The 26,165-nt window shown below is 36.7% G+C and overlaps 2 protein-coding genes across 4 annotated transcripts; one reads left to right on the plus strand and one right to left on the minus strand.

Moving 5' to 3' along the window:
• The first annotated feature begins 3,611 nt into the window (after positions 1-3,611).
• ubn2b (ubinuclein 2b) lies at positions 3,612-18,585 on the plus strand. 3 transcript variants are annotated; one of them, XM_051886711.1, is made up of 15 exons: positions 3,612-4,165; positions 4,863-4,979; positions 5,102-5,203; positions 5,510-5,641; positions 6,439-6,536; positions 7,484-7,940; positions 8,870-8,940; positions 9,028-9,264; positions 10,282-10,392; positions 10,489-10,632; positions 10,717-10,767; positions 13,551-14,679; positions 15,291-15,486; positions 17,832-17,900; positions 18,016-18,585. In XM_051886711.1, exons 1-15 carry the CDS (start codon positions 3,896-3,898, stop codon positions 18,060-18,062), a joined length of 3,231 nt encoding a protein of 1,076 aa, XP_051742671.1. In that variant the 5' UTR covers positions 3,612-3,895; the 3' UTR covers positions 18,063-18,585. The 3 variants fall into 3 exon arrangements, with proteins under 3 accessions (XP_051742671.1, XP_051742672.1, XP_051742673.1); XM_051886712.1 differs by lacking the exon at positions 17,832-17,900; XM_051886713.1 differs by lacking the exon at positions 5,102-5,203.
• Positions 18,586-21,189: 2,604 nt separating this feature from the next.
• Positions 21,190-26,054, minus strand: trir (telomerase RNA component interacting RNase). Its single transcript, XM_051886714.1, has 3 exons — positions 25,326-26,054; positions 25,106-25,183; positions 21,190-21,615 (listed from the first exon to the last, which is right to left on the minus strand). Exons 1-3 carry the CDS (start codon positions 25,617-25,619, stop codon positions 21,508-21,510), a joined length of 480 nt encoding a protein of 159 aa, XP_051742674.1. The 5' UTR covers positions 25,620-26,054; the 3' UTR covers positions 21,190-21,507.
• Positions 26,055-26,165: the final 111 nt, after the last annotated feature.

A 26,165-nucleotide genomic window follows, 5' to 3' on the forward strand; every position in this document is an offset into this window, starting at 1 on the left:
TCGAGGCTTCATCGTGCTTATATTTTCTTATTGCCAACAAGAATGCAGGTTCGTGCAACGCGTCAGTCACAGTTAAAATGATAAAAACCTGTTGTTGTCTTTCTTGTCTGACAGCAGATGCTGGTAAAAGTTCAAGTTACAGTTCCTGTGAAAATGAGATAATGTACAGTAGCTGATCATGAAGACCTTTAACATCAATACAGATGGAGTAAAATCTTTGTTAAGAAATTTCAGTCACATTCTGTTCACTGATTAACAATTTCTAATATAGAACCAGTCACATTACTTTACACTTCTACTTGTATCACCTTTTTAAGAAAATTAAATTTGATTTGTTCCTATACCAGAATAACTATTATTTTGAAGATCATGAGTTCACCTGATAATACTTTAAGAGCCTTAACAATTACAGACCTCCTTTGTGCCTATTTTCATAAATCATCATGTTGCTGTAAATCAGATTGTCTTTAGTCTTTGATCATCATCAAATCATCCTCAGTTTCATTTTCTTCATTTATTGGGAACACATGAGGACGTGACATTATCAACCCCGTGCATTTATCACAGTCTTTCCCTCCTCATCCGAAGGTGCGTAAGCACCTATTGTAATAGTTGGCGTTCTTCTTCTTCTTCTTCTTCCACTCTGGAAGTCTATGGCAGCCCATAGAACCGTATGGTAAAAAGTTGTGAAATTTGGCACACAGAAGTAGGACAGTGTGACCATAGCAAATTTGGAATCTCTAACTCAATCCCTCTAGCGCCACCGCCTGTCCAAATTTGCACTCACGCTTATGCTAATAACTTTTGAACCATAAGGGCTAGAAACTAAATTCTCCTCTGATTTCTTGGCTCAAGATGATTCGATCCGGAGATACAAAAACTGGCTATTTTTGCTTATAATTTCGACACAGTTTGTCCAAAAATCAATGTTAGATTCGGGGCATCATGTTGAGTCGAATGATATCCAACTTTTCCATATCGGCCATTTTGGGCGTCGGCCATTTTGTATTTTGTCATAAAATGCTGTATTTTATGAACGCATTAGCGCATCGTCACGAAATTTGTGTCTTTGGCACTCTGCCCTGACAATACTAAAAAAGTTTCAGGGCAGCGCCACCTTGTGGTCAAATGTTATAATGAAATTTACAAAGATGCTAATAACTTTTGATTAAATTAGCATATTTGGTAACACTTTATTTTACAGTGTCATTGTTACATATGTTACATGCAGTTGCTATAGTAATAACTATATATTATGCCTAATAACCCCAAACCATAATCCTAACCCTATAGTAAGTACATTTAGTTACTTTATATTACTCAGTACTTAAATGTATACTTACAGTGTAACAAAGACACCTTAAAATAAAATGTATATTTTAATGAAACTGATCTTAATAAATTCCTTGGGTCATGCCGAATCGCATCATCTTCATACTGTACCAACAAAAAGTCAATAGAAGAAATCGTTTTCATACCACAGCAATAAATTTGAGGCATGATGCCAAAACGCCCCTTGAGGCTGTATCTCTGCAATGCTTTGGCATATATTGACACCAAACTTTACATGTGTCATTGTCACCTCATTCTGAAAACACCACATTAATTTGTTCACAGCACAATTGTTGTACATAAATCTGTTTTCCATTTTGATTAAATCCCACATCTACCTGTTTTCAATGTGAGTTAAAAAAAAAAAAAAAAAAAAAAAAAACTTTTTTTATTGTATTTTTTCATGTAAATCTGCTCACTGTCCTCTGGCGGTGAGACTGCAGAATTGCAGCACCAGATATTACAGTATAAGACCTCAGACAGTTACACACAGTCCTTATTTTACCCAGTTATAAAGATATTGAGTCATATTTATGTGGGTCAGATAGCATTCAGAAATATGACAACTACATTATTTAAGTGTTTATCCTAATATAATGAAAATGTGTTTTAATCATTTAATTAGACGTTCTGCATACATTGTACTGTTTGGGTAACACTGACACAATAAAATTAAAAACCTACATTGCTTAATATTTAAATGACTTTACCAACAAAGAAATTATATCTATTTATATGTATTTCTTAAGCATTTCTTTGGTCTGAATCCAATATTTCATGTATGTGATTGATGTGCACTTGAGAAAACAGATTTGTATCAGTTATCACTGTCACTTAATGAAATATCTCTCGTGACTCGTGTCATTTTCACAGCTTTGATAAGTCAGTGTGATATAGGCTAATTTGTGAGGTAGAATTATTTCTCTTTATAAGCATTTTAATATACTCTAATTCACATTTGCACTCTAAATGGACGTTCTCAATAAATCTATTAGTTACTTACGTCCTGACAATGATGTTTACGTTAGTTGTGCAGCGCGAAATACACCAACTTCTTCAGATGAGTGACATGCACATGGGTTATGCATCATATTTTTCCCTTGATTTCATGTTTCTCTTTACCAAGTTAACTTAGCCTATTATCTATTTTAATACTCAATAGTGTTTTGTAGCTAAATAGCCTTCTTTTCTCTTTTCTTGTTTAATTTCATCGAATGATAACAGGTAACTAACATCACCCAATGTCGCCCTCTAGTGCTGCAGAACGAGCGAAGCAGCATATAATGAACATAAGGTTATCAGTCATAAGAATGCACAAATAAATAAGGAATTTAAAAAGATAGAAAAAATAATGGCTTGAAAATCTTTATTTCACGGACGATATTTGGGTTTCCTTCCCACCTGCATTTGTGTTTGTGAAACTTGTCAGTAATATTATAAGTTTTAACACGACTCTATTTATTTTTTATTTTTTTGTAGTAAAACCACACTCTTAAATTAAAAACAACCCAAGTTGAAAATGGACAAACTCAGTGAATGGGTTGTTTTAACCCAGCGGTTGGGTTAAATGTTTGCCCAATCTGCTGGGTAGTTTTATTTGACGCAACTATTGTTAAAAAAATTACTATATTGCATGATTAAATACTCTAAGTATGTTTGAAATTAATATTTATTCATATATCTAATAAATTAACATTTATTAATAAGTTTAATGAATAATAATTAAACAATAAACATTTATTAAATTGCTTAATAAATGTTCACCTTTTGATTATTATTATTGTTAAACGTAATTATGTGTCTGATTTTGAATTTCGAACCTATTTGCGGTTCATTTTAAGCCAGACATATAGTAATTTTTAAACAATAGTTGAGTTAAAACTACCCAGCACTTTGTTCATGATTTTTACATATTTAATATCAAAATACTTTAACATACATTATTTTTTCAAACCACCAACACACAAGAAAAGCAGTGATGTAAAATACGCTGTAAAATAAAGTGTGTTTAAAAGGTAGTAAAGTAATGATGTACAAAAAAATTAAAAATAGACTGAACTTTGAACGAGTCTTTTTGTGAACCTGTCCCGCAAAAGATTCGATTCTCTGGGATGAATCACACTAGTGTGCGGTTCTGAATCTCCCGCGGTCAGCGCGCACGGAAGCAGCTCCACCCTCTCCCGCTGGAGTCTGCGAAGTGGGCGGGTCCTAAAGTGCTGAGGGACTTCTGATTGGTCCTGTTCCAGCATCGCGCGCATCGCGCATGATCAGTGACCCCACCGCCTCATCCTGTATTTATGCTATTGAAAATGGCCGCTTCATATGCTGCCGAGATTTCACAGAGACAAACAAAAACTACTTTTACAATCGACTAAATGAAACGGATTCGACTCGAATGCTGTGAGGAAATATTATACAATTTAAAACGGACTTCATTTCGTTTCGTGTCAGAATTAAACTGTTGTTTAATAGTGTGAGTGCTAATTTTAGCTCAAGCTAACAGTCAGCGGCGCGCGCGTGCACGCGCGTGTGTGTTCGGGCTCGAGCAGAACCGGAGAGTCCAATGGCTGACCCGAGAAAAGTCCCGTTCGTCACCCTCGCCTCGTATAGCACAACACCAGCGGCGACCGAATCAAAGAAACGCCGACGGGAGGACGAAGAGAATGAACCGAGTCCCGCTGTCGCCACCGGGGGGGTGTTCGGTGCCGGGAAACCGGCAACGGATCCCGGAGAACCCAAACGCACCGTCCGCCTGAACCTGAGCCTGTCAGAACCGAATGAACAGAAATCAGCGGAGTTCAACTACGGCGAGCTGATCCACGCCAGCCTTCAGGTGAGATCAGCGGGGAACGGTTGTGGGTTCGAGCCCAGACTCGTGCAGGTGAACCGAACCTGTAGTAAACAGACCGAAATATACTTTAGATTAAACTTTTTTTTTTTTTTTTTTTTTTTTTTTTTTTTAATTCAATACTTTATATTAACCATAGCAATATCCAAGACTGACACACATGACTATTGTTTGGTTAATAAATATCTGAACTGGAAAGGTTTTAGGTTCAAGCCAAGTTTCTCCATAATCACTGAACCTGTCAAATCTAAAAAATAAAGTGTTGTTAATTCATTGTAAAAGTAACTATATCAGTAGCCGGATTGAGATTAATGATGGTGGTTTAGTAGTTCAATATCTAAGCTGGTAATGATAAAGGTTGTAGGTTCAAACCCCAATTACTTGATCCTTTTTTTGTTTACAAGCTCTCCTAATTGTTAGTGCAAAAAAAGTTAATTAGTGAAATATAATTGATTTATTGGTTTAATGTCAATATGTGCTACACTTAAAAATCTATACAAATACTGTACACGTGTATATCGCATCTGATTATTGAAATGTATATATTGCACATTGATAAGTGTTATGTATATATCAGCTAAACTTTAGTTGGATTGAACAACCTCTTATGTATAACTCTGTATCTGTTTGCATGTAAATGGTTCGATTGGCTCTGTCTGACCGGTTTCATTTGCTCCTGAAGGTGAGGAAAGCTCCTCAAGGTCTCAAACCCGCTCTGGACCCCAGCGACCCGTTTGCAGACGAAGACAAAGAACGGCAAGAAGTCGAGGCTCTCGCCAGGAAATTTGAGAGCAAATATGTATGTATGCTTTTACTGACATCTGTCATATGAATCCAAACGTTTAATCTTAATCACGACACATTAAATAATGCGGGTTGTTTTATTGGCTGTATGTTGAGATCAGTGTATAATCATCTCAGGGAAACACTGTTAAGAAGAAGCGACGAGACCGGATGCAGGATCTCATCGATATCGGTTACGGCTATGATGAAACTGATCCGTTTATCGACAACTCCGAGGCTGTGAGTATGAGAGAGAGCGTCATCGATCCTCAAGGAGAAATTCACCACTGATTATCTCCTGAAATGCTCTCAATTACTATTCAGTACATAATGAACGGGTAAACGAGTGAATTCAGACACTGCTGATTTGTGTTTGACCACATGCACGTCATCTCCTAAATGACCAAGAACTACTAAGTCCATTCTGACCCTTCATCCTTATCAAAATACTACATATTAAAGTGTATTTCTGGTAAATGTATAGACTATGTTTCATAAATGATGTTTGTAGTCTGACCGTATATCATGTCTGTTGTGTCTCTGCAGTACGACGAGCTGGTTCCTGCGTCTCTGACCACTAAACTCGGCGGTTTCTACATCAACACCGGCACGCTTCAGTTCAGGGCCGCGTCTGAATCGGAGGGAGAGGACGGAGGGAAAGACTCCAATCACTTCAAGGTGATCATCTGCACCCTCATCCTCGCTGTCATAGCAGACTGAGCACATGCTGCGGAGGAAGTGTCAGCTTTAGCAGAGCCAAAATTATGTTTTATGAGTGTTATTATATGTGTGGTACGGTTGCATGTTTGTAACATGTCCAAGGGCAATTATTAAACCACAGAAGGCTGAAGATGTAACATTCTTCACGCACTCTGTCCAGCATGTTTTACTGTTGTTGTTTATTTTAGCTTTAATATCTAAGTATACAGTCTAAGATGTTCATTTGTTTTGTTCAAATCACAATTTTAGTCACAATAATCATAATTAATCATTAACATTCAAGCCACAACTGTTAGGGATGTGCACTATATTCGCATATTTTTATTAGTATTGGCCATTATTGGATATTTACTTGTTTTGACCTGTTTTAAGATTTAGATAATAATCCAGCACTAATTTAAAGGGATACCATAAATTATGGCAAGGCTTTAGTCCTTGAAAAGCTTATTAAACACAATAAAGTGCATTTTTTTTTTTTTTTTATAACTGTTTTCATTTTCTTTTTTAACAAAGTAGCTTAGATTTGACCTATTTATTATCAGCCATAACATGGAAATAATTTTTGCATTTTTTTATCATATCACAGTTTAAACTGCAGTTAATAATCACAAAATGACTTTTTGACCAAGTCATGCTGTTCTAATTAGTGGTCTGTTTCCGTCTTTTATATACTGAGGTATTTTTATTAGATTTTTTTTGGGGTCTGTGAATGATGTGCGATTGACTGAGCTGATGTTCTCGACGTTGATTTACAGAAAGATGGAGAGGAGCGGGTGATTAAAAGAAGGAAAAAGAAGCAGGACGGTGGCCTGGAGGAGAAGAAACCCAGGAAATTCAAAGTACCCAAACCAGGGTGAGTTCAGACACGTTTTTGTGTTTCACTGTTTCTATGTAAACAAGAACAAGGTGGATGTCCTTGACTGTTTCACCACGTCTCGCTGCTTTTTTAAGATGCTGTGTCAAATTAAACGAAGTTCAACTTTTAAAAAAACAAAAAAACAAAAAGCATTTCAAGACCCTGATGCCTTTTCCGTATCTCAGCTCTGCGTCGTCTCATGTTTAATGTTCAATGTGAACGGCTTGTTTGTGTTTTCATTTGCTGCTGCTGATGGGACGGTTCTGGGTCTTTGAGAGTATTTGAGTTTCGTCATGAATGTTTAAAGAAATAAGTAGGAAATATGTCATAAGCCTGTATTAGAATAATACATTGACTTGCTTGTGAACATGGTAAAATTTTAAACAATTTTCATTCCAAATCTGTATTAATTTTTCTGTGGGAAGCACACAGAGACTCAAAACACTGGGGTTGGTGAGATTTTTTTTTTTTTTTAATGTTTTTAAAGAAGTTTCTTCTGCTCACCATGGCTGCATTTATTTGATCAAAAATACAAAAAAAAAAAAAAAAAACAGTAAAATTGTGAAATATTTTTACAATTTAAATGAGCTTTTTTCTATGTGAATAAATGCTAAAATATAATTTATTTCTGTGATCAAAGATAAATTTTCAGCATCATTACTCCAGTCTTCAGTGTCACATGATCCTTCAGAAATCATTCTAATATGCTGATTTGATGCTTAAGAAACATTTCTGATTATTATCAATGTTGAAAACAGTTGTGCTGATTCATATTTTTGTGTAAACCGGCAATTATTTGAAATGGAGATCTTTTGTAACAATTATAATTGTCTTTTTTGATCAGTTTAATAAATAAAAGCATAAATTGTCTTACTGATCCCAAACTTTTGAATGGTAGTGTGTTTGACAACAGTTTTGTTCCTCTCCATTTCTTTTTCTGATAGTGTGTCCGCTCTGAACCGGCCGGAGAAGAAGAAGAGGAAGAAGCTGATGAAGGACTCGTTGTCTCTGGCGGCCATGATCCGCCGCTTCACCCGCGAGAAAGAGGAGATCCGCAAGAAGAACCCGGCGTCGAACGTTAAGCTCGTTCGCGCTCCACCCAACGCCGCTGCTGCCGTCGCCCCCAGCAACGACCTGTCCATGGCCGACCTGACCGCTGATCCAGCGATGATGTCACTGTTGGGCGGAGCCACGGAGAACGACATGCTGCAGGAGCTGATGGGAGATCTGGACTTTGGGCTGCTGGACTCTCCTCAACCGTCCAGTCCCGGGCAGAGCGAGAACGGCACCCAGAAGGCAGGAGCCGCGGGCCGAGTGCAGAAGACGGGCTTGATGCCACCGCCGCCCCTTCCCAACAGCCTTCCTGCTCCGCTTATCAAACGCATAGAGGACCTGCGGGCGGTGAGTGCTGACGGTTATATCCACATCACAGTCTCTTAAGTTGCATCAAAACATGATCCACATGGGATGCTTTCAGAAACAGGAGCGCAAACAAAGCGGCTCTTGAGATGCAGTTTGAAATGCTGAACTATTTTTAACTTTGCATCCGTCTGCATGTACGTAAACAAAAGGAGACTTTTCATGACTCATTCTCAACAGTTTTCATTATTGATCTTTAGTAACTTTATGGATGTATAGTTGCTCTGTGCGTGTGTGTGTGTGTGTGTGTGTGTGTGTGTGTTGGTGTGTGTCATTTCTTTTCAGGCAGATTCCAGTGGAAAGAGAGAGAGTGAAGGAGAGAGAGAGGAGGAGACGAGGTAGAGAGAGGTGTAGGAGGAAGAGAAGATCAACATGATAGAGAGAAAATAGACAGTACAGTGAGAACAGGAAGAGTGGAAGGTTAGAAAGATGGAGGTCTGTGGAAAACAGGGTAAAACAGTGTCAGCAAATCAGAAGATGCGGTTTTGTTACTAGTGTCTATTAAAACAATCGGTAATTCTACAAGGCAGGTATGAAAATGCTGCACATGTTGCACTTAACTGTATTTCCTTTTTGAAGTGATTCCAATCATGTTTCAAGCAATTCAAAATCATAATGGCGGACAGTGCGCATCTGAAGTGTCTCAGCTGAAGGAAATAAATTCATTATTTATCGGCTTTAATATATTGGCCAAATTTTCTTATCGGGCTGATAACAATAACATTAAAAATGAACACATATCGGCTGATATCATGCATTTTATGGAAAATGTAAATTGTTTTCTTTTGGTTTTTCTTTTCATATTTTGATACATTTTTCTTAACCTGTTTTTCACCATGAAGACAGCTGTGGTAGCTGGGATGGCATTGAATTTGATTTGAGCTGTTGTTAACTGCTTGTTTGTCTCTCAGGCGTCTCGTCAGTTTGATATGGAGGGCAGGAAGAAGTTTTTCACGCTGGACATGAACAACATCCTGCTGGAGTGAGTTCATTTGGCCGTTGTTTTCATTCCCAGCGTCTCTCGTTGGTTCGATCAGCTCACTCTCTCTTTCTCTCTGTGTGTCTGCAGTATCGAGCTGCAGGTGCAGGAACAGCCTGCGTCTGTGCGCGCCGCCGTCTACTCTCATCTGGAGGCGTTTGTGCCGTGTAATAAAGAGGCTCTGCTGAAGCGGCTGAAGAAGCTGAGTCTGAATATTCAGGACGACCGGCTGCGGACGCCGCTGCTCAAACTCAAGCTGGCCGTGTGCAGTGTCATGCCGGAGCAGATCGCACGATACAACATGGACTGCATGGCCAAAGTTGCCAAGTAAGAAACTGGACTAATAAGGATTAAAAATATATATTTTTTAAAGGGATAGTTCACCCTGGTGGTGTTCTAATGCCGTATGCCCTTCTATGGACCACAAAAGAATTTTTAAAAAATGTCCCGCTCGCGCTCATCATTATAATGGCTGTGAATAGCCACCAGCATCAAGCTTTTTAAAAAAGATGCAAAAGTATCACAGAATGATCCCATGTGACACGTGTTGTAGAGGTCTTCTCAGGTCCTAAAATCTGTACTTGACTCGAATCACTTCTTGCCTGAACCTGACGTGCATAATTTTTTTCTTTAAAAGAAAAACCCGACCCGAGACAGACACGATCTGTGTACTTCCTTCACTGAGTCTTCACTCCGTTTGTCTGTTGACAGTCAGAATGACAGCTGACCGATGTGAACGCGATAACTCGTTCCTCACCTCCTCGCGGTGCATTTATAAATGGCATTTATAGGCTAGAATTAAAAAAAAAAAACAGGCTGGAGGAGCGAAGAAATTAGGAAGCATCCATTGGAGTATTGAGAAGCACCCAGAGAAGCATATATGAGGGAGAAGAGCTTCCAGAAGCTGTGGCAAATATTAAGCTTCAAATAAAGCTCTCGGAAAGAAGTATCTTTTAGTAAATGACTTATCGCGAGAGTTTTAGTCGCAAAACATTGCTTAATGGAAACGCCGTCATTTCGCAATAGTTTTTTTATAGACATTTAGAAGATAACGCAAAAGTTTTGCACAAATCTGTAATGGAAATGTGGCTACTGAAGACCAACGGCCACGGTCAGGATTTTCATTTAATAATACATTACATTTCCTATAGTTCCAGAACACTTATGTCGCGTGGGATCATTCTGTGACAATTTTGCGTCTTTAATTTAGGGATGTCAATTTACATAAATTCCCATAATCGAAAAAATAAATCAAGTCATCTTGAAGCCCACTGGATTAGAAAAACTGGTCCGAATGAATAAGTGAAGAGACTGCTGTGTGTTTACTGTTGTGTGTTTGTGCAGGCAGCAAAACGAAGACGGCGACAGAAACGGCTCTGAGGAGGAAGACGATGAGAAGCCAGGGCGAAGAGTGATGGGACCCAGGAAGAAATTTGTGTGGGACGACAAACTCAGGTGAAAGTCAGACATCAGCTTGCACAGATCACTAATGTGATGGTCATGAGACAGACCCTCAATGAAAGCTTGATGTGTGTATGTGTGTTTGTGCAGGACACTGCTGTGTAATCTGGTGCGGGTGAAGCTGGGCTGTTACGAGCTGGAGGCTCAGAGTTCACTCTCACCCGAGGATTACCTCAAGGTCTTCATGGAGACCGAGGTCAAACCGCTTTGGCCCAAAGGGTGGATGCAGGCCAGGTGGGTTTCGGCACCAAAGGTTGGTGAATAATGTTGATTCACTAAACATCCTGACTGATTGATCTCTTTCTCTCTGTTTCTCAGGATGCTGTTTAAAGAGAGCCGAATGGCTCACAATCATCTCACAGGAAATACGTGAGTTTCTCCTCTCTGGAGGAAATGGTTATTTTTAAACACTAACTAGATGCTGATCTAGATTTATTCATTATAGTCAACATGAAATCATTTTGACCTGCTTCTCTTAGCGCATATTCACAGATCTATTGTGAGCGATTCATTAGTTCACGTGGCATTTGCAACTTAATTTACTTTCATAATGTGACACAATTAAGGACTGGAATAGATTTTTCTTTGTGGGGAATTAATTACATGGGATATTTAATCATTTTAGGGGAATAACATGCATCAGTGAATCATTCAGATTGAGACCAAAAGCATGTATTAATGCATGTATAAAGTACTTTTTAAAGTATTAATTGGAGTGTTAATATAACAACTATCATTGTGTTATGTATTTAAAATGCTGTTTTCTCAGGCATCTGCTTATTTTTAAACATTAACTAACAACTGAATCTAGGTTAATTCATTACAGTCCACATAAATTAGTCTTGGTGCACATTCACAGATCTATTGTAAGCGATTCATTAATTCATGTTAAAGGGTCATGAAACCCTCCCTGTTTTACCCTGATCGTTCACACCGCAAAGCTTAAAAACTCTGTGAAAATGGGCATGTAAAGCTCTGGAAAAGTGGGAGTGTAGAGGGGGGGGAAGAGGGGAGAGAACAACCAATGAAACAAAGACATAAAACACACTTATTATACAGAATAATGAATATTAATATATGAGCACAGAGAAAATGACGACAAACTCCCAAGCACAAGGGAGAAATGCGAAAGAATATTTAAAAGGGCTAATAATACTTTGATTATGTTACGAGCACTACAGTCTCATGATAAACAACACGTAGTTTAACACAGAAAGAATAAAGACAGTTTATTTTTTGTCCATTTTTCTTTGAATTTTCGATCTAAATTAGTCTTTTGTCTATTAGAATAATCGTGTCATCACATTCACACCCCTGTATCAGTGTCCAGTTTGCACATATTTCATTTGAAAAAGACTTGATGAAATATGTGTGCATACACTGTGCTGGTTCATGTTTGGTGCAGGAGAATATGTGAAATATGTCTAAAAACTCTAAACACGGATACTTTATTCTGTATATGATCTATAATCCACGTGGCTAGTGTTGTTAAACTCATCGCGGAGCTCCGCGTGTATATCATAACAATTGTATTTTTGATGTGTTCGTATTCAAACTTCAGTTCTGACCGCATCGCGGACAAAATACAAACAACACTCATGTGCTAGTTGTGCTGAGGGAAACATACACACGGCTCGCATGTTTGAACGCAGAGGTGATGAACAGCACTTTTGTGACATTTGAATTCTCCGCTGTAATGCGATCTCATGCGAACATATTTTCCATTTGTGCTGGTAGATTACAGCAAAACAATCCGCATGCACCCAAACTTCTGCTCTGGTCGCAGGAAAATGCATTTTTGTGTTGTAGCACTGAGGAAACGAGCACCTACGACCCATGTCTCTGAATGACAACAGAGACCGAGGCAAGAGAAATGATACTTCCTCATGCATAATACCACAATTATAATCTTATGCATACTACAGCGCAGTGATTGGATTGAATGAGCTTTAAGTCATGAATAAATGCAGAGAAACATCAGAAACTGTTGACATCAGCATGTTCGACCAGCCTATACTGGAGCCAATCAGCACTCCAGATCTTGCCAGTAGTACACAATGACGTCAGATTTTGTGATGTTGCTCCGACTTTGCTTTTCAATGATGTGCAGCCTATACATATCTGTTCACAGCTCGAAAATGTGTTCTGGGGTTTCATGACCCTTTAAGAACTAGTTATTTCTGCTAGTCAGCTAATTTTTAAACACTTACCCATGGTTAGGTTTGAAAAAAATCTAATAATAAAAAATTAGAAAGAGTCTGCAACAATTGCAGCTCACAATTACAGCTTATCACACAGTCATTAATACATAATATGCAAAAGAACAATACTAACATTATGCATGTTCATGGCTTTACAATAATAATTTGATACTCAATATATAGAATATATATATGATATACAATATATAGAATATCCGTAAACTGTTTACAAATGAAGCTAATCCTCAGTGTTTAACTATGGGCCATGGTATGAAAAAGTGTGAGAACCTATGAGCTATAGTGATAAAATGAATAACAGGCTTAATATTGAACAATTCACTTTGATCCCGGACAGAAGATTTTTTTATTTTAATTAAACATTAATTAAAATATATATTTTTAAATGATTTTCATTAAAAAAAAGTTATTGCTAATTTATTATTTAATGTATTTAATTTTGTATTTTAATTATTAAATTATTTTTATTTCATTAAACATATATTCATTTTTATTAAATTTTTTTATTTTTTATTTTAATTTAGCATTAAAAATATTTAAATATATATTTAATTTTAAAATGAATTTTGTTTTTTTTATCTTTGTATTTTTTTATTTTAATTAAAACAGAATTAAAATGGGAGCAGTCATATGTCATTAATGTTTGAGTGTCTATAATAATAAAATACAATATAATATTTTAATGTTTAAGGAGATAATTAAAATTTAGTTGTATTTATTTTTTATTTTAAATAGACTTAAAAAATATATATTTTAATTTATTTATATATAATTAAATATTATTTTATGTATTTTTTATCTTTAAATAAATAAATAAATAAATAAATATTTTTTAATTTTTATTTTTTAATTAAAACAGAAGTAAAATGTTGTATCTGTTCTCATTCCTTTTTTAGTGTCTGACAGTTAAAACTGCCTTGATTTGTTTTTTAGGGTAAAGAAACGTATGTTACCTACTCCGAAAGCCAAACCCAAGCCTCAGGACAGCGGTGTGCTCCAGCGGCCGGCCGTCTCTGTGGATGCCACCCCTCCTCCCACATCCACACCTGCCGTCCAGCGAGCGCCGTCCCCGTCGGAGCCCATCTGCCTGTCGGACTCTCTGGACGAGGACCTGACGGCCCCGTCGCTGGACTCCATCTCTCATGCTCTAGCCATGCTCAGCAGCGCCGCCAAAGGCCTGGTGCAGTCCGACAGCCCGCCGTCCGCCGACGCACCCAAACCAGCCCAATCGCTGCACGCGTCTCCACACCTGGCCAAAAAGAGCGCCAACACCCCGCCGCCTCCTTCTCCCAGCATCCTCTCTTCTTCGTCTGCATCTCCGGTTGTTAAAGGAGTCAGTGTCCTAACGCAGGTTCAGAGACATTCGGTTATTCCCGCCCAGCGACCGACAATGACTCCGCCCACTAAGATGGGCGTGTCACAACCGAAGCCCCGCCCACCTCCAACATCATCGCCTCTTCACGCCCCTCAAAAGATTCCAGCGGCAAAAACGGTGGTCACCATGTCAACGGGTCTCATCAAAACAAGCAATAACAGCTCATCGCCGCAGTCGCGCGCACTTCTCACCACTTCCTCACCCTCGCTTGTAAACGTCAAATCCGTGCAGCCTTTCCACGTGACCGTGACGCCGCAAACCAAAAAACTTCCACCCCACGAGCCGCCCAAACCCGGCTTCATCACACCCATGCAGGCCACGCTCACCAAATCGCCCCACAACCCCAGCTCGCCCATCATCAAGCTCACGCCCACCGCCTCGCCTGTCTCCAGGCCACCCACGATACCCAGCATGCACCAGCATGCCTCCAAGAGCCCGAACTTCCACACGGGGTTCGTCGCCAGCAGTTACAGCTCCCCTGTGGGGCAGAAGAATTCATCTCAGGGCAACAACATCTCTAGCCTCGCCACGACAACCACAGCTGTTGCCAAACAGCCGGTGACCAGTGTGTCGCCTGTGACAGGGACGGCCAATCACAGCCAGCGACACAGACAAGTGGTTGGAGCTAATCAGGGGGTGAAGACAATCACATCAGTGTCTACAGCCACAGCGTCTCAGCTCTCACAGGTCTGTCCAGTCATATTCTACAATTTTATTAAATGTTAGAAATGTATTGATTCATTATTATTATTATTATTATTATTTAATTTTAAGTAAACATTATTTTTGAATTTTAGTGCTGTCAAATCGATTTAATCATGAAAAAAAATTTAAATTAATGAATTATTTGTAATGCCTAATGAAAATTAATATTTATATTTCATTAAATATATTTTGATATATATACACATTGAATTAGTTTAATTTTAATTAAAATAAATTGAATGTCTTATTTTTATTAATAAAATTATAAAGAATAATTGTTTTTTATTTTTTAGGCAACTTTGGTTGTCAAATCAATATTTTTAATTATTTTTGGTTATTATAATTAGAAATAATATATATATATATTTTAATTAAGCATTACAAATAATTCATGAACTTTAATTTTTATTAGTGATTAATTGATTTGACAACCAAAGTTGAAAAATAAATAAATAAATAAAATATATATATATATATATATATATATATATATATATATATATATATATATATATATATAAAAAAAACTAATTTGAGTTAAACAGTATAATGATTGGGGGATTTTTTTTTTTTTTTTTTAAACCCATCTGCAGGTGTCGTCCCCCAGTGCTCTGCTCAGTTCGGCTGGTCCGTCTCTGCCTCTGGGTTTCGGGATGTTGGGAGGACTGGTTCCCGTCTCTCTCCCGTTCCAGTTTCCAAACCTGCTGAATCTTCCTTCATCTGTGGTTTCCACGGCGACCACCAGTGGCTCGACCAATCCCAGCAGCTCAGGGTTCAACCTTCCCCAGAGTAAGTCGCTCTTCACACACACACATTAGTGACGTGCTAAATAAATAGAATTATTATTAAAAAATTCTTAGAGAGGTGAATTTTACATACTTTATTAGATCTCGAAGAATTGACACTGCTTTGCTTTTTTTTTTTTTTTTTTTTTTTCCTAACATGTTTGTTACTGCTGTAAAGTTCCTGATACACATTTGTGTAATGAGCATTTATGAACGATTATAACTGTTTATATATATATATATATATATATATATATATATATATAAAAGGTGAAGAATTTACCAGTATTTTATTTTATTGGACTTTTTTTAAAAAGAGAAAATTAGATTTTCTATCAAATATTAAACTGAAAAAGCTTGCATAATTGCTATATTTTTAGTGTATTTTGTAAAAAAAAAAAAAAAAAAAAAAAAAAAAAAAAATTGTTAAATTGTATAAAAATGTTTTTGATTGATTGAAGGTTTATTGTTATGACTAGTTTGCCATGAAAATAGCCTTTGCTGCCGATACAGTGTTAAATAATAATAAAAAAAAAAATACATTTAAAACATTTAAAAATTATATTATAATAAATAAATAAAAATATAATTTAATTATGTAAATTTAGCATGTATCAGAAATATTCTGGCATTGATAAATATGAGAACGGACACAAGCAGAATAAACAAGTTTTCTAATCAGTCAAATAGACAGTTATTGTCCAAAGCCAGTAATTGGAAAACGACCCAGTTATTACTAATAGTAATATTACTAATTAATACTATATACTAATAATTAATTAATCACTACTCTTTAAGCTCATGAGTTAGTGGAGTCAGATGTAAACAAAAACTCAGTTAAAATATACATTTGAAATAAAAATTTCAGTTTTGCCCTTGAGTCGCATCTAATATACACTGCTGCAGTTAAAATACTGTAAAATCTCCAGAATTCACTTACTTTTAATGATTTGTCCGTTTTTCTACTGGACACACCATATGTATGTGTGTTTGTGTGATAGCCGAATTGATAAAATCTTTAATAATTATGAAAATTAGCCAATTTCAAATTTATTTAGTGATGCGACTTTAAAGTAGTGAAAAGCTCATTTTAATGGCGGAAAAAAATTTTTTTTCACAATGTTTATCGTTATAGTTGATGAAAATGCCAATTATCGATACAATATTGCAGATGCCGACACAATCTTTTTCCATTTAACTGAGTTAAAAGGGTTCATGAAGCGTTTTGTCAAGAAAAAGGGCTTTAACACAAATAAATGTGGTGTCACATGACAATTAGCCTATATGCAGCGCCCGCGTTCATGGTGTTGCTCCCATTAAAGCACCGTTTCTCTGAAATATTCAATGTATTATATTCATATTATTAAATTGTATCTAAAATTAATTTATTACTGTTGGTAAGAATAAAACACGTCATCTCTGAAATTCATTCATCCTTATTTATGTAAGTTTTCAAATATGTTTTTCTTGATTATACATCTTAATTTGATCTTCCTTTTATTTTAGACTATAACAAGTTAAAATTTATTGGTTTTGTTCCAGAGATGAAAAAGTCAGATTGCATTCTGTACACTAAAAAAAATGTTGTTTCAAGTGTTCATGCTGCCTTAAAATTTTAAGTTTATTTAACTTAAAATGTGAAGTTGTATTAAGCAACATTTGAGTTATCTTAAGTTAAATCCGGGACATTTATTCTGACGCTAATTTTTTAAATTGTGATAGCTAACTTCAACAATTTTTTTTTTTGTGTATAAACTTGGAATAGGCAGTTGTTGCTCCCATTTTAAAAATAATAGGCTTCTTTTCAATCTACAATATAATAAGATAATTTTGGGATGTGAAAGATACGATAATTTGCGACATACGCGTAATTATGTATGGAAATGATTCGGGCAGATTTTTTTTGCGATACAACAAAACATGCGACAATGCATTTTTTTTTAGGGATGACATTACGCACACCATTTAATCATTTTTATAGCAGATTTCATAATCTTTTTTTTATGCATATTCACTGTCAATAGCAAAACAGTGCAAAAAGTGGATGGAAACTTGGCTATTGTGCACAAATTGTTTTTAAATGATAAAGGTTACAATGTGAAGCAGATTTTGTGTTTGTTAGGAAAATATCTAATTAATTAACGAACTGTTTAGTCAATGCAAGTATGTGTTAGTTGCAGTCGTGTGTGTTTAGTAGTTTGTTGCTGCTGGTGTGTTTTTGTGGCTCATCTTCTGCTTTTCATCCTCTCGCTCCTCATGAATCTGATTTCCTCCATTGAACGGCTCTCGTTCTCTGTCCATCCGTCTCATGCGTGTCGGTGTGTGTCTCTCTGTCCCGTCTCTCCTCAGATGTGTTAAAGGGTCTCATGTCAGGGGCTCAGGCTGCTCTGCCGCCACACTTGCAGCTGGCTTTCTCAGGTAAACGCTGACCGACGCCTCCCGCTGGCTGCATGCGTCTTCTGTTTGTCGCTTTCTTCATCATCTGTCAGGATGCGTTGCGTACGACGACTGACCACTCTCTCTCTCTGTGCAGATGTCAATCAAACGCAGGGCGGAGACTTGCAGAGGAAGTCCTTATGACATCACACAACTCCCGACTGTTGGCTGATCCAGTTCTGACTGACTCCGCCCACTTTTATGCATGATCTGCTGGCTGTCCAATGACAGGAACTGTTTTTATACGCATTTGAATAGCGATGCTCAGAATATCATGAATAATGTATTAGAAATTTGAGTAATGATGCGTCAGTTGTACATATGTATCAATGTTTACACAGACAGACCTAATCACTGTGGACGGGGAGGGAAACGTGTGTGTGTGTGCGTGTGTTTGCATGTTCATTAGCGTGCAGCTTCTGTAAATGAGTTTTTTTAATGTGTCGAGTGATTGAATATTCATGAGCGAGTGAATGTGTTCCTCCCTCTCTCATGTAGGTCAGTGTCTCTGGTGCTGTTCACGAATGAAACGCCCCTTTAAAGTCAAAACAAACTGAAAACCAAATGGGCGGGAGCGAGACGATTGTAATATACTTGAACTTTCAGGATTTGTTTACTTGCGTTTCAGGACACGTGCGAAATAAAAATGCAGAAGCCTTAGCAAAAACTGTGTTTGTGTGTCTGATGTTTCTGATGCTTGTTTAGTACATGTTTTCGCTGATTTGATTGTGCTTTTTCAGCTCCAACACATTTTGTCATGTTAAAATCCAGATTGTCCTTAAAGTCCCCCTGTAGTAATTTTATACCTTAAAGCTCATCTTTGATCACCAAAGTGACATATTTAAACATTTTATCCTGTGAAAAAAAAAAAACTTTCATGTCTTAAATAGCTTGAGTGTAACTCTACACCCTTGCCTCATTTAATATAAATGGCTCAATGAATATGCTAATTAGCTCCGCCTCACAAGAGCTCAGAGATCCACTTGGTCAACTTACTGAGATAAACGCTGAACAATGGTATTGCACTTTACAACATCGGACAAAACAGTGAATAATATGATTAGCCTTTTGATTGACTGTTATCAAACAGCTGCTTATAATGTGTTGTTAATGTTACACAAAATCAGAACAGAGCAAGGCATATAGTTCATCATATTGTAATATACATCATACACCCGCTACATTGCTAAATATACCCGATTTTTCATATCAACAAAAATATACCGGGATAACCTGGCTTCTCGAGACTCTCCTGCTTCAGATCGGTCATAGTTAATGATGTGCTAATCCCCGCTGGCACGTTGATGTAGTTTGTGACGTCAGAAACACCAGCGATTTTAAACCCGTTTTTGAGATTGTCTTTAGATCACTGCAGTTTTCAAGAGAAAACACTCAGCAATGGTGTTGACTTATGAATTTACACATGGTTTGTCTTAAAACATATTAAAAACACCATAGACATATAAACAACATTAAAAACTTTATTTTCATTACGGGGATTTTTTCCTTTTGGAAAGCATGTTTTAAGTGTACACTGCAAGTGATTCTGGTCTAAAATGTTTTGAATTGTATTTTATTCAGTTCAAATACAAATAAATACTAAGTAAGTTCAACAAACAGTTTAATAATTTGAACTGATTCTAGTTATGAGGGATATAGAAATAAGAGCTGCTACTGATGTTTTTTAGCCAACTTTTTCCCCGCCATTGACGGAATTTTCCGTGTTTTCACAGTTATACTGTAGAAAGGAGCAGATAAAAGCAGTTTTCTTTCTTTTGATACACGGGTATTGCATGATATTCATGCAACAAATTATTCTGGGGACCATGAATATTTTGTGAAAATTATTGAAAATGCTGGCGGTGGCTTTTTTTTTTTTTTTTTTTTTTTGGAAAAGAGTTAATTTGCAATATTAAATTGCAAATGTCACTTTCATGATTCAGCTGTGTCTCATTTCCAGCAAGAAAGTATGGCAATGATAATCTTAGGTACTGTTTATGCGCTTTATTTAATGTTAAAAGCTTGTAATGTGACTGAATATCATTTAATGCTCCCAGCTTTATGGCCGTACTGAAAGTAACCATGGATAATTTACCTCAGCTCTTGAAATTAAACAAATGGAAACAAGAACGTTCAAACTGTGACCAAACAAGTGTATTCTATGACAAAGATTGTTTATGTAACGCAGTTATTGTTTAAATGGTGTAATATTTGTGAATTTGATTATGTACTTATCCATTTCCTTGCGAGTGCCATCAAGATTAATATCTGGTGCCGCGCACTTGCAGCAAGAGCCCGCCCACACGCTGTTCTGATTGGCTGTGGTTTTTGATTGATTTGTCGCATCTAGTAGTCGCGTCTGGTGTGGACAAATTGCTCGTCGCTGGAATCTTATCGCGTCTGGTTAGGATACGGTGTAACGGTTACTATTCTTAAATGAGACCGCCTCGATGACATATGCAACCTTCAAATGCGACCTCCGGAGGACGCAGCCTTCAAAATGAGACGTCTATCATGTCAGTTTATCTGCTGTATTAATCCACACCTTAAAATGATTAATTCTAAGTTATTTCATGTTTTCAAAAATTAAATGGTGTGAGACCATTAAACCTCTCAAGACTCGAATCTCTGCACTTGAAGCTTGTCAGCTTTTTTTGTGCATCAAGTAAAAAAACGTTTTCTTTTTTTATCAAAATGATTTTACGTTAAGCATGTAAATCCATTAAGGCACATTTAGTCTTTACACAGGATTGAGATCATTTTAAATATCTAATTAAATGAATTAAAACTCTTTGGGGGTTTGTTTTGACAAATTACCCTTGTGAATTCAGAGTCCAGGTGCTTTGAAAGCTTTATACACATTATTATTAGTGGTTTGGACTAATACATGTTTCAAAATCAAGTACTACTGAGCATGACCATTTCACCATTATTTAAATCTAGATTTTCTTATGCTAAAGGAAAAATAAGTCCTTTTTTTTTTCTTTTTTTTTTTTTGATAATGATGCCGTTTATGGCACATTTGAAGTAATTTCATCTAAAATGTAGAACATTGTTAAATTCTGGCCAATTAGCAACAGAGAAAGAAGCAAAAACTACACAAAGGTCGAGATTCATTTCAGAATAATTTGTAATTATTTTTTGATAAAGCCTGGTATCCTAACTGTGGTTAAGTGTGTAAAATGCAAGCCAACACATGAATTAATCACATAAATAAACAAACAATGTGATCAGGTGTTGATGTTAACATACACAGCCAGAAGACAGACAATCCTGTGGTACTGTGACTTTAATTTCATCATCAATCTTGATCAACTGACATTCAAGTACCAAACATGTCGAGTACAAAATATCAACAAGGTGAATGAGATCTTTCTAATGCCATGGACTAAAGAATACACTGTAAATAACGTCATAAAATTAACCGGAACCCAACAAACGGTCAAATACGGCGCACAAGGTAAAACTCAATCTGGAAACAAGGACTTGAAGGAAAAGAGAAGGACAGCGTGAATAACATCAGTGTGTGTGTGTGTGTGTGAGGATGAGGATGTGGCAGTGCGGCCCGTGTCCACAGAAGAGCTCCAGTCTATTTGACCAGTGGTCTGGTTTTATCATCATCTCCACACTGATGCGCTTTATACTTTTTCACTTCAGCCATGTATTTAGTCCAGGCGTCTCCTTTTCCAGCCTCCACCTGCATAACACACACACACACACACACACACACACACACACACAGATGAGTTAAACTACTGCAAACTCATCAAACACACACATACCATTCAAAATTTGGGGTCATTTACATTTATCAATTTATATACAGACGTCTTGATGGTAAAGTAGTAAAAGCCTTTTTAATTACAAAGATCAGAGAGAGGAAAATTATGGTAAAAAAAAAACTATTATTGTTTTATTGGCACTGCTCCTTTAATACTGCTCAACTGTTTCTAGGTAAACCTACGAATTGAATAATATGCTTTACAATATTTTAGTCACATAAATCAACAAATAACTGAAAATTATAGATTTAAATAATAAAGCATCAAAAATGTAAAAGACGACTAAGGGAACATGGTTATGGAAAAAGAAAGTGATACACGAGAGAAAAATTATGTTTCAATGCATGCATACCAAGTCATAATTATGAGATGAAAAGTCAAAATTCTGACAATCAAAAAGATGAAAAAGTATGACAATGTCAAGATTATGACATACCTCATTTATAAAATGTTGCGTAGAAGCCATCCTACATTTGACCTTACGATCATTTCTCAAATGTGCATACATGTGATTCAGAGAACAAACATATGCACGACAAACATGTGTACGCCTCTCTTCCAGAAGTGAAATTTATAAATCCCAAATGCTCTTTAAAATTATGCGCGGCTGAATGGGTTCAGATCTCTGTCTTGTAAATGACGCCTAATTAATATCATTAGCATTTAAAAGAGCACCAGTCAACGTCCGAATGCTTTACTTAAGAATGACGAGTGGCAAGAACTGCTGAGATTTCAAAAAACCTGCAGTATACTGATATGGAAAAATGTGTATGTCTGCTCAGACCCTGACATGATGCTAAGCACTTTTCCACATCAAAGACCGTTTTTATAAACCTGAACGTTGGCGTGGATTTTAGAGTATGCACACTCTAAGTTCAAATATTTGCATACGCATGTTTTATGAATGAGAACCACTAAGTCTAAACTGACATGAAAAGTCAAAATTTGGACACGAAAAAGCCAGAATTGACATAAAATTTCAGAATTCTGACATACTAAGTCTAAATTCTGACATAAAAAAACAAAATTACAACATAAAAAGTTCAAATTATGACATAAGTCCAAATTGACATGTCTAAACTGATGTCAAAATTTATATAATTTATATACAAAATTGATATAAAAAGTCAAAATTATGACAAAAAGTCTATATTATGACGACATAAGCCAAAATTGACATAAAAGGTCAAAATTATGACAGTCTACATTAAGACATAAAAAGTAAAAAAATAATGAGAGTCAAAAATTATGAGTCAAAATTATGACGTCAAAGGATAGTTTAAATTATGACAAAGTCGAAAATTAAGACACAAAAAGGTCAAAATTATGACAAGATTTTAAAAAAGTCGAAATAAAAATTATCAAAAAAGTAGAGACGCACCAATGTATCGGCTAACAATCGGTATCGGCTGATAAAAGCTATTATTATCGCTATCGGCTGATTGTTTAAAAACTGCCGATGGTCAGGGCCGATTATATCCTGTCAATTAAAAGGGCGCGGAAAAACATGTTCAGACTGCAACTCATACATACTGTGTGTGAAGAAAATCACTTGTGTTGAATTTGAACGCATTAAAAGTTTAAAAATAGTGATGTTAAAGCAGGCTCTTTTTGACCCTATGAATCACCCGTAGTTCAAGCCAGGGTTGCCAGGTCTGCATTTTTTTTCCTACATCAAATATTATTTGTAGCGACTGCCATCCAATAATCGCAAAAAAGATTTGTGCTTTTTCACCTCTGATAAAGAATTAAAGTTAAGTTTTTTAAGTTTTCAAATTCTGTTCATTTTATCATGAAATTCAACAATAAATGGCGTTTTGACTCTCTTAAATGTGACATGTCAGATCGCTGTAATGCCTCAGTTTAGGAGGCAGCGCGAGTCTTGTCTTCCTCTTCAAGACAAGTTGTATCTCGAAAAACATGAATGAACATCAAATGTTGAAATATATTGTACAACTACCAGAATCACGTCTCATGTAATCACTTTATTTGTGTTTCAACCGCGGAAAGACGTCAATAAAACAGCTTGTGAACAATATGTCACATCATGTCACTTTTACCTCAGGAATGTTTTCCAATGTTCACAGTTCCTTAGCTATCTACATATAAAAAAACACTAGTGAGGAGCTTATTTACTGTTAATTATATGTTTTTTATATTATATGTATTTGCCATGAAGACAAGTGCTTATGAAAACTACCTTATGTGATACTAAGTTTTATACATTTTAGTTTTTGAGTGTAATTATTATATCTGAAAATGAACAGCAGCTGAATATAATACCTCTGGTGTTAATTGTAACCTTTAATATTGTAGTGTACCAAATGAGAGGGTTCCCTGTATAGTTTGCAACATTTCCTTAAGAAAAACCAAACTATCAGTATCGGCCGAGATCATTCTGAATAATCGTATCGGCAGAGAAATTCGGTATCGGTGCATCTCTAGAAAAAAGTAAAAAATAAATATGACAATGATTTTCACTTTTTATCTCAATTTCTACTTTTCAATCTCATAATAATGATTATGTAATAATTTTGGCTTTTTAACACAATTAGGGTTATGACTTGCTATGTCAATTATGACAGACAAGTTAGAAATTTCAACTTTTTGATCTCAATTTCAACTTTTCAGCATCAAAATGATGATTTGGTATGTCATAATTTCAACTTTTTATCTTATTATGAATAATGTCATAATTGCGCTTTTTTATAGTCATAATTTTGACTTTGTAACCACAATTATAACTCATAATTAACGTCATAATTAAGTTTCACTAAAGCATAATTTTGTTATGTGGAAGAAATATGCTTCTATACACAACTTTCGTGAACCTGCAAAACTTTTTCATGAGCGAATGCAAAAAATAAATTGTACTGTTTTGTCGCATAGCAACTGCCCGCAGTGTGTCCGAAATCGCAAACTGAGCAGGTACTACATTTGAATTTTAACTTACTTTATGAAAAAGTATGTTAAATGTATAGTATAAATATGGATAATATGAATGTAATTTGTCACATACTATTTAGTAAGGAAGTATTCGAATTCGGACACAGCATAGATCTGGAAAAGTTATTGCTGCAGTCTTGCAATGTCGTAATTACGAGATGACAACACGTGACGAGCTGTTCACGTCCTCTGAATTATGCGCTTCTATGGCAACACTATCAACACCATTATGAATCTGCAGCAGTCAGCTGGTACAGCAGTCACGTGGTACAAGTCGGAGCTCTCAGCTTAATTGTAATTATGAGTTCTACGAGGAAGTGAATTCTTCTTCTAATCTCGTAATTACGACATGGCGTGAACACCTTATGATAGATACTGTATGAACTTCATAAATTAGTTTCATAACGAAAAGGTTTGTTTTATATAATATAGATTTTATAGAATATTGTCGCTTCTCACCTCAGAGTCCAGTTTCTGTTTCTTGGCCACCATCCCGGTCTTGAGGGCCAAACGCGCGCCTCCCCTCCGCTTGCCCACCTGAGTTAATAAGGGAACAGACTCAGAGCGTTACACGGGTTTTAGGAAGCGGCCAGGACCCGAACAGAGCCAGAATCTACTGCTGTATGTGTGTGTGTGTTAATGTTACACTAATGTAAAGCGCTTCCACTGCCGCTCTTACAATGCTGCTCACGCTACAGGGCTTCTTGTCCTGAGCCGCTTGACCTGCCGGAGCAGGACTCTTCGTCTTCTCCTGCTCCTCGGTCTCTCTCTTCCTCCTCTCCTCCTCCTCCATCTTCTTCTTGAACATCTCCATGAAGCTGCCGTCGTTGGCGAAGGCGTTGGCCGCTTTGGGCGCACCGTGGGCCGGGCTGCTGCCGCCGGACTCCCCGCTGCTGCTGCTGCTGCTCGAGGACTGATGATGATGGTGGTGGTGGCGATGATGTTTGTCTGATTTATGCTGCTTTTTCTCCATCGTTTTGATGTTTAGTAAAATAATAAACAAGCCTTTACCTTCACGCCTGTGATTTCACAGGGCTGGTTAGATTTCTGCACGAAAAGTGAAGATTTGCGCGCTTAATAAAGAATGAATCGCAATTTAAATTTAACGAACGTAATAAAGACGAAAAATAAATAATAATAAGCGTGTTTGTCTTATAATGTGCTCATAAAGTATCGCGGGGTCTCCCGATAAACAAAAACACCTTTAACAACAAACACAAAGAGCGCGATTTATCGAGCCGTGAATCCGTATGTGATTATAATCGCAGATCGGGCGGATTGTGGGATGAATCGGCAGGATTTCGGGCTTTAATCCCGATGAATTTCGCACAGTTTTGTTTTATTTCAGTGTTGCTCCGCCATACTGCATTTCATCTGCAATCAGTGTTCGTACGTTTGAGTGACGCGCTGCCGCCACCTGTAGGCCGGAGGAAGAACTGCAATTTCTTCTTCTTGTTTTTTGCCGGTAACTATAAGTAACTGCAGCGTATTTTGCATAAAATTGTACATATTTCAATTT

Source organism: Ctenopharyngodon idella, chromosome 3, assembly GCF_019924925.1.
Source record: "Ctenopharyngodon idella isolate HZGC_01 chromosome 3, HZGC01, whole genome shotgun sequence".
Classification (NCBI taxonomy): domain Eukaryota; kingdom Metazoa; phylum Chordata; class Actinopteri; order Cypriniformes; family Xenocyprididae; genus Ctenopharyngodon; species Ctenopharyngodon idella.